Source organism: Heptranchias perlo, chromosome 11 (genome assembly GCF_035084215.1).
Source record: "Heptranchias perlo isolate sHepPer1 chromosome 11, sHepPer1.hap1, whole genome shotgun sequence".
Lineage (NCBI taxonomy): Eukaryota > Metazoa > Chordata > Chondrichthyes > Hexanchiformes > Hexanchidae > Heptranchias > Heptranchias perlo.
The window spans coordinates 31,453,878-31,466,321 of record NC_090335.1 but is presented as its reverse complement, the minus strand read 5'-3'; the positions used below and the strand labels follow the sequence as shown (position 1 = coordinate 31,466,321).

Below are 12,444 nucleotides of genomic sequence, written 5' to 3'. Positions count from 1 at the left end.
ACCTGTTTATTCAGTTATTCTCTAATTTCAGAAGCTGGTCAGATGCAGAATATTTACCTATTTTCGCTATTCAATCCTGGTTGACTATCCTTCACGCACAGTACCCCAGCCCCAGCAGCATAAGAACTAGCATGTCCCCTGGAGAATTTGATCATCTCAGTCTATACTATCCAAATATATCTATTACTATTATGTATTAAATTAACGATGTGGGTATAAGTTTCATTGAAAATTCACTATCGTTCCTGTTACTCCTGTAGACACACAATAAGATGGCTTCTATCTTACAGCAACAGTATATCACTCTGTGATTGCGCAGTCTGACCACTAGATTCCCACAAAATGGTTTTTGAATATTTTTACATCTGCCATTTTTTCTTAGCAAGTAAAACTTCCATTGAATCGTCTTCTGTGTCCTTTATTGCCTTAGTTAAAGTTCTTACTTGAAGGCCTCAGCCTCTGCCAAAAGCCTGGGCTTGGACTTGATTTGAGGTGAAATTTGCCTTGGTTGGTAGTGTAAACCGTCCGCACCACTCCCCCACCCCCGCCCTGGGGTGGTGATGCTGACCCTACTGTAAACTGGAACAGGAGGGATCGTCTTTTTTGGGACTGGAGGCTGAAGATTTCTGCCATGTTTCAGAGTTTTTTGACCCGTTTTACACAGAAAGGATTTATGAAAAGACTTACTGTTATTGTTTTCTAAGTAAAGTGTGTTCTCACAAGTTTAAAAATAAGACACCAAGCCAAATGCTTGTCAATATGCTAAATGCAAGTTGTTTTTCCCATGAACTAAACAATAAGCAATTTGTTAGCTTGTTTAGTTACTTTCCCTGCTTGGGAGAGATTGAAGGAGTACACGAGAAAATCCAGTTCAGGTCACAAGGTTACGCTCTCATACAAGTATATAGTCAGCTCTTTAGACCATCTCAACTTTTATAATCATTTCTATCATTATCTGCATACCACATCACTTCTCCCTCTGCTAACCTTAGAAATCTGACCACCAAATTAGGCAATTAATAAATCAGGGAGGAAAATTATTGACTTAAATTGGTCATATAACTGAGGGAGGAATGAAGGCACTGGTTCCTGAAGAGAGGGAGCACACAGTGAAAGGACAAGGAGCAAATGCAGTGAAACTGGGTAGGGAAGTTACGTCTTTCTTCATGGAAAGTTAAAGTGCATTGTCCTCTTGCAAATGATCTCAGCAAACCTTTTTTTTGTAAGAAGAAACATGTCTGTGCCATTTTCATCACAAGTCTGCAATACGCAAGTGAAACAATGATATAATTCAATGCAACATACGTCATTTTGTGTTATCAATTTTAAAAAGTTAAGACAAAAGTTTTCCAAAAACCTTAACTAAGGCTTCTGGGTGAAGTGAATCAATAAACTGGAAATTAATCTCTTGTGGGTACTGCAGAGTATTAAATAGAATTAGCTTGGTAATCTGAAATCAAGCCAAAGAGGAACACTGATTCATAACATCAGGCAGAATTCTAGTAATGATATAGATTAAACAAATAGGTCTCTAGCAAGAAGTTTTTACCTAATAGAAAATATGGAGATTTTACATTCTATTCACTCTTCTTAGATTGATTAAATAACTTAATCATTATTATCCCCACCACTTTATTAAAGATTCCTATTCTCTGGGATGTGTGAATTTTCCATTAGCTTATACCTTTGTCCAGCGATTATTAGCTTGCAGGAGTCTAGTTTCCAGTTTAAAGCGTTGTTCTGGGGTCAGAGACGTGCTTTTGAGTGCCACTCCTCCACTCTCATTCATGCGTTTCAATATCCCTTTCCGTGGGGGTAATTCTTCCACTCGCAGCTGAAGAAATTGAAAGAGGAAATGCATATTCTATTTGTGGACTGTTATTACCCAATATTAAATTATACAATATCATATGTTTATAATTGGTTACGTTAGTATTCAACTAAGGGTGAGATCGAAAGTTAGAAGATACTATGAGCTGGATTTTCTTCCAGGAATCCATCTTATTTTTCAGGTGGTCCCAAAGCACTGTTCAGAGGAAAATGGGACAGGGAGGTCTAACACTGAATTCCCTCTGCATAAACTGGCAGCACACATTTTTCTCCTCTACCCACTACCAGCACAGTTAGTTGCTTTCCTATTGCCCATCTACTACATGTAATGACAGCAAGTGGTTAGGGCTTAAGACTTTAGCCGATTTTCCTTCCCTCCCACCTAGGAGAGGAAGGCCAGAAGAAAGGAAGCAGTAGGGGAACCATAGTGCAGCAGCAATCATTTCAATGGATGAAAGATCTGGCCACCTCTCCATTTCCAAACCCCTCCAAACGCTAGCTTTTCTGCTACTGGGTACATTCAGAGCTAACAAAATATCAACATGTACTGCCCCTTTTAAATCCAGTCTTACTCATTTCTGATGCTATAGCTAATGCCCTGCAAAAGCATCAGGATATTTTCCCCCGGCTGTGATAGACTCCCTCTGAAGAACAGAGATACTACTGGAAGCCCATCCAGTAATTGACCCTGACTCAGGGAAATGGGTCGGGGTCACAGTGGGGTTAGAACAGTCGGTAGAAGTCCTGCTCCAATACATTTCTGGGGCAATACCACCGTTTAAAAAAAATCTCCTCCTCCCTCAATACTCGAGTTATGTTGCGACCATAGAAAAGTCGCCTTTGGAACATGACTTATCAGGGTTGAATAACATTAATTATCATGTTAGATTGATACCTGAACTCTGTACTGGATTACCTTCAGGAGTCAAAGAGAAATTTCAGTGTGTTATCTTTTTGGGAGTTTTACCTGTGACGGTTCACTTTTCTCAGATTAAGTAAATTGGGAAGGACTCTTGATAGTGTATGTTGTATGTGGTTTGCTGAAAGGAACCGCTTTAAGGGGCCAAGAAGCCTTTTCTTGTTCTATATTTTGTTGTGCTCTTGTTCCCATACTAAACACACCAATTGGATTTAGTCAATATAACATAGGTGTAGCACAAAAATCGTAACGAATGCCTGGTGCTACAAAAATGTAATGGTAAAAACAAAATAACAATTTATAGATTTACATACAACAACATTTTGATTTCTGAATACTTTGTACCACATCCAAGATATAAACTATTCTTTAGTGAAGAGATTATTAAAAATCTCTTTTTTGAAACAGTCACTTCAGAGTAAATGTCTTAGATGTGAGAATTTAAAACCCCAAATGGATGTTTTTATTACTCCACACCGGCAACTTTCAATCGTCTTCGTGATGTGATGTTCTTAGCAAAATTGTCTGCATTTAATTAAGTAATAAAAATGCAAATTTAACACTTTAAGGCTAATTCCCTAAGTAAATAGTTTACCGAATGTGTGGGTATGTTTGAAACCAACAACTATTTTGAAGTGGCTGGCAAACCACATCAGGCTTTAACCCTTAGAGTATTTTGTGTCCTTTCCAGCTTTCAATATATGTTGCCTTTATACAGTAACATTTGTAAATCTGATTCCCTACATATTTGAATGCATAATGCAGAATCAAAGAAATTCATGAAATTAAATACTGCCAGGTTTTTTAAACGCTTTCTGGATTCGCCACAAAGCTTTAAATGCAGAAATGTTATTTAAAAAGATATTAAAATTTTAACACTTACAAAGGTTTTTCTACTGTTTCTTTTTGTTCATCCAATTTTCCCTCATTACCGCTCATCATTCTGTTTATGGTTGCGCAGACATCAGTGGTCTTCCAGTACTGGCCAGTCTTCATGTGTGCACCCACAAACAGCAAGTGTAGGAAACTATTTATCCATAGGGCACCACAACTGAACCTGATCGTGGCCTCATCCAGTGCCTACATACATTAGCTTTCTAGGTGGGGATCACTGGATTGTGATCAGGAACAGGATCCCTAATTCCCCACGGACAACGAGAGCATTTGTTCTGCTGCTACCTGAGCTCAGATCTGATAGCAGCACAGGCCAGCATTCAAATTGAGCTCCTTCTTGGTCGGTGTAGTTCAATACCACATTGCTGAGTACAACTGCTCTATAACCCACTGGACCATTGCAGGGAATGTTATTGATTTTATAATTTTATTCTGAATGGCATAAAATTTAAAAACTTTAAAATGTGCACAGTGCTTTTCAAAGGGACTTTCTAAGTATGTATTTGCACATGCATTAGGTGAACTTGTGTAAAGAACTGAGAATTAATTTGACATTACAGGGGGAGACATCATCCTTTCAGCAATGCTTGGCTGTTACCTTGACTCTCTCCAGTGAATCTTTCAGCTGCTGCTCATTTCCAGGGTCAAGTTCTATTCCCACAATGCTCTCTGCTCCTTCCAGCCAGCCGCTATATTCATTCAAGTCTTCCTGTAATTCTGAAAGAATATTCTTCTCCTCCTCTAACCTGTCATGGGTAGAATAATGAAGATTACTCGCATGAATCGTATTTGGGAATTACGACTACCTGCAACTATATTTCCACGGTCAGTTCTTCAGTCTCTATTTGTACTGTTGGAAAATTTACTATATTTTTATAAAATCAGGCAAGCAACCATCATGCCCCTTTGCTAAATACTGAGGACTAAGTAAGTATTTATACAACTGTGCTTTTTCGGGCTACTGTCGGCAGAAGTACTGCAGTGCTTCTGCACTATGTCAGGTTCATCAAGACGGTCACGTTAATATGAACAGCATACTAAATCTTGTTGACCTTGTATTTTGCATTTTCTGATGTCAGAAGTTGCCCCAACATTAATCTATATTTGCACCACTGGCATCGCACATCCATATTCTGGCATTACAAACTGTCTGCTCACCTGTGTAATCCACTCACAGGAAAAGTGTATGGCAGATATGAAATAGTAGAAATACTTGGTTAAAAAGATATAAAAATAGACCCTCACTGATTTTGGGCTTGTACATGGATTAGTGATGGAAATAGAATTCAACACTTGTGCAACTTGTAATACATTGCCATTTGTTTATCATACTGTGGCTAAGACTGATGAATACTGCAGATGACGACTGACATCTCATCAAGTTCCCCAGAGTATAACATCCATTCCTATATAACAATTCAATGGTGATGTTTTTATTATCTTCAATTATTTCCAATTTTTAGTAATACAGAAGTCCAGTAGAATGTTGATAATAGAGTTGCCTTCATAATTCCTCAGTTAAAAGGTTAAATTCAAACATCCTTTGATACTAAATTTGCCAGCCTTATTGTGATGAACTACATCACTTCCTAGCCAAACCACTACTTCTGATAAGATCCCACTGTTTGTCCAAAGCTCATGTTTTAAAATTTATATTTCTTTCAAGCTGTTGAGATGCACAATCAGCACAATTTCCATGATGTATACACCAATATTGTCTGGTGCTGAGACAGACCACAGCCTTGATTTTTCCTCCTCCCATCTTTTCCTGGCATATTGTTTCGTAGCCACAGATGGGCCTGCAGTACACATGCCAACCTACAGAATTCAGAAAAGCTGACAGCTTCCAAAAATACTGATACAGCTCCAAAAAAAAGCTGACTACTCAAAAAATAATGTACAGTTGATTACCAGCACTGAACAAAGGCCTATGACCAAGGACACTACTTCAAGGCAACTCAATAAGTTACATTCAATTTTATTACATTGGATTTCAGGATCTTTATTACTGTTTTGGGATCACATTCTGCAATTCAGTTTCTTTTTTGTAAATTCCAATGACTTCACGAATGACACATGAAAAAAAGTATTTACTGTGGGAGTGCACTGGACATGAACTTTTCATGATTTAAACTGCATCTATACCTAATATTCCATCTGTTGTATTATACAGAGGAAAAAATCTGAAGTACATAAAAGTGCAATTTTTTGGAAGGGGAAATGAGCTCTGTTGCAATTTCCAGCATCCTTTTGGCATGTTTCTGCATGTTCTTATTTTCATCCCAGTGAACCTCTCTCTCAAGATCCATCGCCTTGACCCTTTCATGTCACCCCTCCTAAACCTCCCTTCCAACTCCACGTCCGCTGTCTTTATGTCTATTTGTGAAGACCGTGGGATATTTCCTGCATTTGTATTGTCATTTTGATGTAAGCTGTTCGTTGCCTTGGAATCTGGTCTAGATTGCTGGGATGACATTCTCCTCTCTATTAATTGTTGTGGTTCTATATGAAAGGATTCTGGATATTCTTAAATTTCTCCCTAATGGCTACAGGTCCACAACACAATTTAACGGTAAATTAGCAACTCTTTAGAGGGTAATACATGGGGGTGCATTTACACTACTGCGAGGGTTTTGTGCTTCTGCACTCGCCAGCCCATGACAGCAGTGAACGGAAATTGTGGGCTGGTGAGCACAGTAGCAGAAAACCCTGTCCTACAAGTTTATAGCATCGGTGCAAAGCAGTTTCAACTCCACTAGCACTAAACCTGCGCAGTCTAAATCAGGTGTTAAGGCCCTGCAGGGAATCTCACTCTGCTTCTTTCTGTAAACAATTTTACAACACCAAGTTATAGTCCAGCAATTTTATTTTAAATTCACAAGCTTTCGGAGGCTTCCTCCTTCGTCAGGTAAACATTTACCTGACGAAGGAGGAAGCCTCCGAAAGCTTGTGAATTTAAAATAAAATTGCTGGACTATAACTTGGTGTTGTAAAATTGTTTACAATTGTCAACCCCAGTCCATCACCGGCATCTCCACATCATGCTTCTTTCTGGTGTCAGGTCAGATCTTTATCCAGATTAGGGCTGCATTTACATTAGACCTGCAGCATCAGTGTACTTCACACCAACACTAGTTGTATTATAAAAAACCCTAAGGCCCATTATTAAGGCACTGTACAGGAAGCCCCACTTTACAATTAGCTCATGCTATAGCTGTGTGCTGACTGTTGATAATTGGTTTCAAAACTGAACCATTTATTCACCAGCACTGACATCTCCTTCCCACCACCTATAAACACAAGACTTCACCAGAAATGTGAAAAGTTAAATGGAGAAAATGAACACCTGAAAAAACTTATGGGGTAGAACTACCTTACGGGGATCAAATTACATATTAAACCAGATGAGAGAAGTGGTTTTTACTTCGTACGATTGCAAAGACTTTCAATGTAACTGGCTATTCTGAAGTTCATAAGAAAAATATTATTTTTGACCAAATACACATTCAGATGTGCCTTTCACTTTAAGGAATTGCTACCATACATTTAGTGGCACGTTTATGGTTCTTGTCCATTGTGCATGCCTGAAGATATTTTTATAAGTAGTCGACCAAAATCACCAAGTTCCCCACTAAAGTATCTGCTCAGCCACTTTATTGCTATTCAAGCCATCAAAGGGTTGAGAATGATTATCCAGTGATAAAGAAACTGGCTGTACATTTGTGCTTAAAATTCCTTCACTTTTACCTGAAGGTGCGAAATACCAACAGAGCCCAGCTCATGTTCACTGATTCACGGTCAGATATCCAAATCAAGTTTTAAAAGATGGTTGGAACCCAAATAGAGCACTTGGATTCAAGTACCTGTTCCCTGGGGTTCTCCTTTATCAGCAGCATTTGGATTTATAATTTATTTTTGTGCTGTCTTATGTAAGAAAACATTCAAGCTAATGCTAATTATTCCTTCCTTTATTCTCACTGGACTGGTGGCACATCAATGCGTTCATTAACATGAGATATTTTATGTTTGCTAAATAAAGACGGGCTTCCTCAGTTATTGAGAACTTTTAAGGGGAATTCAAATTAAATAGTTTGATGGTAAAAGCCACTGTTAGATTTTTTTTGTTGAGAAACTAAAGGGCTTGCATGGCAACATCATTTCTCTCAGAAAGATCTCAAAGCACTTCACATACAATTAATTATTTTGAAGTGTAGTCACTGTTCTTATGTAAACAAAACACTGCAGCAAGATTCCACAAACATTAGTACGATGAGTGACCAATTAATTTTTATTTGCTGGTGGTGTTTGAGGGAGCGAGCAATCTTTAATATTGACACTGGCAGATCAGGCCTTGGTTTAACATAACATTTACAGCTATTGCTGAGTGCTGACTGTTGATAATGGGTATCAAAAAACATTATGATATTAATGATGCCTATGAGGTTCAAAGTATACAAAACTGAATCAACAGTCTGTCCCCTGAATCAAAACAGAGAAGTAAAACCTTCAGTTTGTGGCAAACATGGCACTTAAGTGTAAATTTATTTTACTTACATGTTATAGATCAGTTTGAAAAGTACCCTGTGCATGAAAGGATGTTTCCTTTCACCAATAGCAACACAGGATTTATCAGTTATCGTTATCCATTTTCCCATACAATGATTTTAGAATTTATTTATCTTATCTTTAGGTCTGGGGCAGAAGAATAGTAAATAGGTTCCTGCCAATTTCACCACCATGGTAACAACCACAATCAACTCAATGAGATTTTTATGATGCAACTGCAGATTTAATGTGAATGTGACATTATGTCTGAATGTTTAACAAACAAGCAAAAGGTTGTCGAGCACATTTTGATAAAACTATGCTTTTAAGGCACCTTTCCAAAGTTATATCTAAAGTTTTTTTTAGAACAGTGATGTTTTCTAATGCTACAGTCTTGTTTAAACTTTTGAGACCAATGAATGTATGTACAGTTACTAACTTGTGCTGCGTTATGAACTAATACATTCCTGATGAAGAAAGCCACCAGAATCGCATAAAATCACAACCTTGGAATTTGACAGAGGAGTGAACTCTGACAATTGAACCTGTTTTCTTGTAGATTCTCAGAGAATAACATTGAAAGATGGGCTCTCAGCAGTGACAGTGATTGCATTGCTGCCTGTAGGCTATTTTCAGCAGTGTTTTTTTTTACCCGTAATTAAATTCAGGAGACTTTCCGCATTCTCCCATCTCAAAGTGTGATGTGATATGATGGAATTATACGATTCTGTTCAGAATAAATTAAGCTTTACATAAAACTATTTATAACTGATTTGAGGCAAGCAGTGCACCCCTCCGCTGATCTTTACACTATTAGAATTTCTTTCACTGAGATATTTCTCACACTATTTTTATCATCTAAGATTTTGTTTGATTATGCAGCATTATGCAATCCTTTCGGCTTTCCAACACAGGAAAGAACTGGCTTGTCAGTGAGATAATACTAATGAAGAATTCCTGAAACAGACAGCTTACAAATCCTAAAAAAAATGTTTCTCGAGGAAACTCTTTGGTAAATTAGTACAATTTTAAAGAGTTAAATCTTTTTTTGCTTTTCGGACGTCTTTTGCAATAGAATCCAACCACGAAGTACTGAGGCATGATGTCAGAACTGAGCATACAGCTTGCCAGGATGCAATTTCAAGAATGCTTTAGATCTAATTTGGGGCTGACTCTGTAGACCAAATCCCATTTAAAATGAACTCCTCGCCCCTTCTACAAACCTTTCCAATTCGGTGATATAAAGGATTGAATGTATAAGAACTGCTTTAGGATCTACATTTCAGTTCAGGGTTATTTTTGGCTGCTGTTATACTATGCTACAAGTCTGAGGCTGCATAAAGAATAAATTCACAATTGGCAACACCTGATTTTAACACCTGGTTGGAATCTCACACTCGTGGCCAAGAGGGAGCCGTGCACACATGTGCTTGCATGTTTGTGCGGAGTTCCACATCTCCACAAGTAAATTTTGAACGATTCGCGAGCACAGCAAGCATATGCTTCCTCAAAACGTTATGTGAGTCTCTGCTTCACTTTATGAAATGCCCAGGAGGTTCAAGCAGCCGCTGAAGAACTCTTAAACCCAACTTGTCACCACACTAGAGTTCTACTACATGTAATGCCTTGCCCAAGCCATGAGGCACAACCTCCTCAAGGGGGATCTCACACTTCTGTGTAAAATCTGGAGTTATACTGTCACTTTTGTGTCACTGTGAAGTAGCAATGGAAGAAAAGGAAGTATAAGAGCACTTTAAGATCAATCTTCCACCCTCCTTTTCTTTCCGCAAGGGATTATTAATGGCTGCACATTGAGCCTTGAATGTCTCCTTTTGGCAATGAACAATGCAACAAATGACTCCATAACTATACCTCTTCATTACATATAATCCAGGACACCACAGGTTTGTTATTTAAGTGTCTGCTTGCATTTATTGGAATCATTTTGCCAACAAAATAATTTTAAATTCTAGAATTTAGACTGTTCTATAGAATTAGCAAACCATTAGCAGAGAATGTTACTTTCCTTCATTTTTGGATTTCACAGGTCTTGTTGAAGGAATAAAAACTTGGGAGTTTGATACCTAAAACTGATGACTAAATTCCTCTCTTGTGGCTGCAAAATCTCAACTCAAATCAGATCTGGCAGTATCCAAAGAGCACACAGACCAGAACTACTGCTACCCTGCTGGTATTAAGCTCTCACGTTTCATAAATCTGGTTTCAAACATGGAGACTGAAATGTCATCTGATGCAGCAGAAGGTGTAGAAATATTATGATATACAGTCAAACTGCTATCAGCCAGGTATCTGCAAACTAGCCTTGCTGGGAAAATAATCTCCCATTTCAGTGGCTTATAAAAAGCATCAGTTGAGGATTATTAGAATTCTGCTCATGATTTTAAAATCTTTTCTCTGGATTATGCTTGCACCTTACTTGTACCTAATGGAAGTAAATTGGAATGACACACTGGACATGAATCAATTACAAGGCAATGGGAATGACACATTACACTTGTATCTAATAGAAGAAAATGTGATTGCCCATTGCACTTGTATCCAATGGAAGTAATTGGGAATGACATTTTGAATCTAATGAAATAAATGAGAGTGACATATTGGAGTTGTAAGCTAATGAAGTCAATGGGAATGGCACATTGAACTTGTATTTAATGGAAGTAACTTAGAATGACACTTTGGACTTGTATCCAATGAAAGTAAATGGGAATGACACATTGGACCTGAATATAATGGAAGAAAATGAGAATGACACATTGGATGTCTATGCTTGCATTAGAAGGAAGCTTAAGATTGTACGTACATTTATCAAGAGTTGACTACAAAACTTTAGGCTGTTTTACCACTACAGGAAAACATCTGCAAAGACTGTACCTCAGTTTCATATTAAAAGTGGAAAGGGAGGCGATAATTCTAAAATAGGTTTGAACACGTTTTCCTCAAAGAAAGTTTCATGCAGCACGGAAGGAGGTCATTCAGCCCATCGAGTCCGTGCCGGCTCTATGCAAGTCCCACTCACCTGCCCGATCCCCATAGCCCTGCAAATTTTTTCCTTTCAAGTACTTATCCAGTTCCCCTTTGAAAGCCATGAGTAAATCTGCCTCCACCACCCCCTCTGACAGTGCATTCCAGATCCTAACCACTCGCTGTGTAAAAAAGTTTTTCCTCATGTCACCATTGGTCCTTTTGCCAATCATCTTATATCTATGCCCTCTGGTTCTTGACCCTTCCATCAATGGGAACAGCTTCTCTCTATCGTCTCTGTTTAGACTCTTCATGATTTTGAATACCTCTATCAAATCTCCTCTCAACCTTTTCTGTTCCAAGGAGAACAATCTCAGCTTCTCCAGTCTATCCACGTAACTAAAGTCCCTCATCCCTGGAATCATTCTGGTAAATCTCTTCTGCATCCTCTCTAAGGCCTTCACATCTTTCCTAAAGTGCGGTGCCCAGAATTGGACATAGTACTCCAGTTGTGGCCGAACCAGTGTTTTATAAAGGTTCATCATGACTTCCATACTTTTGTACTCTGTGCCTCTATTTATAAAGCCCAGGATCCTGTATGCTTTGTTAACCACTTTCTCAACCTGCCCTGCCACCTTCAACGATTTGTGCACATATACCCCCAGATCTCTCTGTTCTTGTACCCCTTTTAGAATTGTGCCCTCGAGTTTATATTGCCTCTCCTCATTCTTCCTACCGAAATGTATCACCTCGCATTTTTCTGCGTTAAATTTAATCTGCCACATGTCCAACCATGCCACCAGCCTGTCTATATCCTCTTGAAGTATATCACTATCCTCCTCACTGTTCACTACATTTCCAAGTTTTGTGTCATCTGCAAACTTGGAAATTGTACCCTGTACACCCAAGTCCAAGTTATTAATATATATCAAGAAAAGCAGTGGTCCTAGTACCGACCCCTGGGGAGCACCAATGTACACCTCCCTCCAGTCTGAAAAACAACTGTTCACCACTAGTCTATGTTTCCTGCTACTTAGCTAATTCTGTATCCATGTTGCTACTGCCCTTTTTATTCCATGTGCTTCAATCTTGATGACAAGCCTATTAAATGCCACTTCATCAAACACCTTTTGAAAGTCCATATACACCACATCAACCTTCTGTGTTACCTCATCAAAAAACTCTATCTAGTTAAACACAATTTGCCTTTAACAAATCCGTGCTGGCTTTCCCTAATCAATCCACACTTGTCCAAGTGACTGCTAATTCTGTCC

General features: G+C 38.5%; 1 protein-coding gene across 13 annotated transcripts in view; it reads right to left on the bottom strand.

The window, feature by feature from the left end:
• Positions 1 to 12,444, bottom strand: part of dmd (dystrophin) — a 1,591,310-nt gene that overhangs the window by 394,811 nt on the left and 1,184,055 nt on the right. For all 13 annotated transcript variants that reach the window (XM_067992781.1, XM_067992785.1, XM_067992782.1 and 10 more), the window contains 2 exons: positions 4,242 to 4,389; positions 1,685 to 1,834 (listed from right to left, as the gene is read on the bottom strand). In XM_067992781.1, coding sequence (XP_067848882.1) covers positions 1,685 to 1,834; positions 4,242 to 4,389 — 298 coding nt within the window. The remainder of the gene's footprint in view (positions 1 to 1,684; positions 1,835 to 4,241; positions 4,390 to 12,444) is intronic.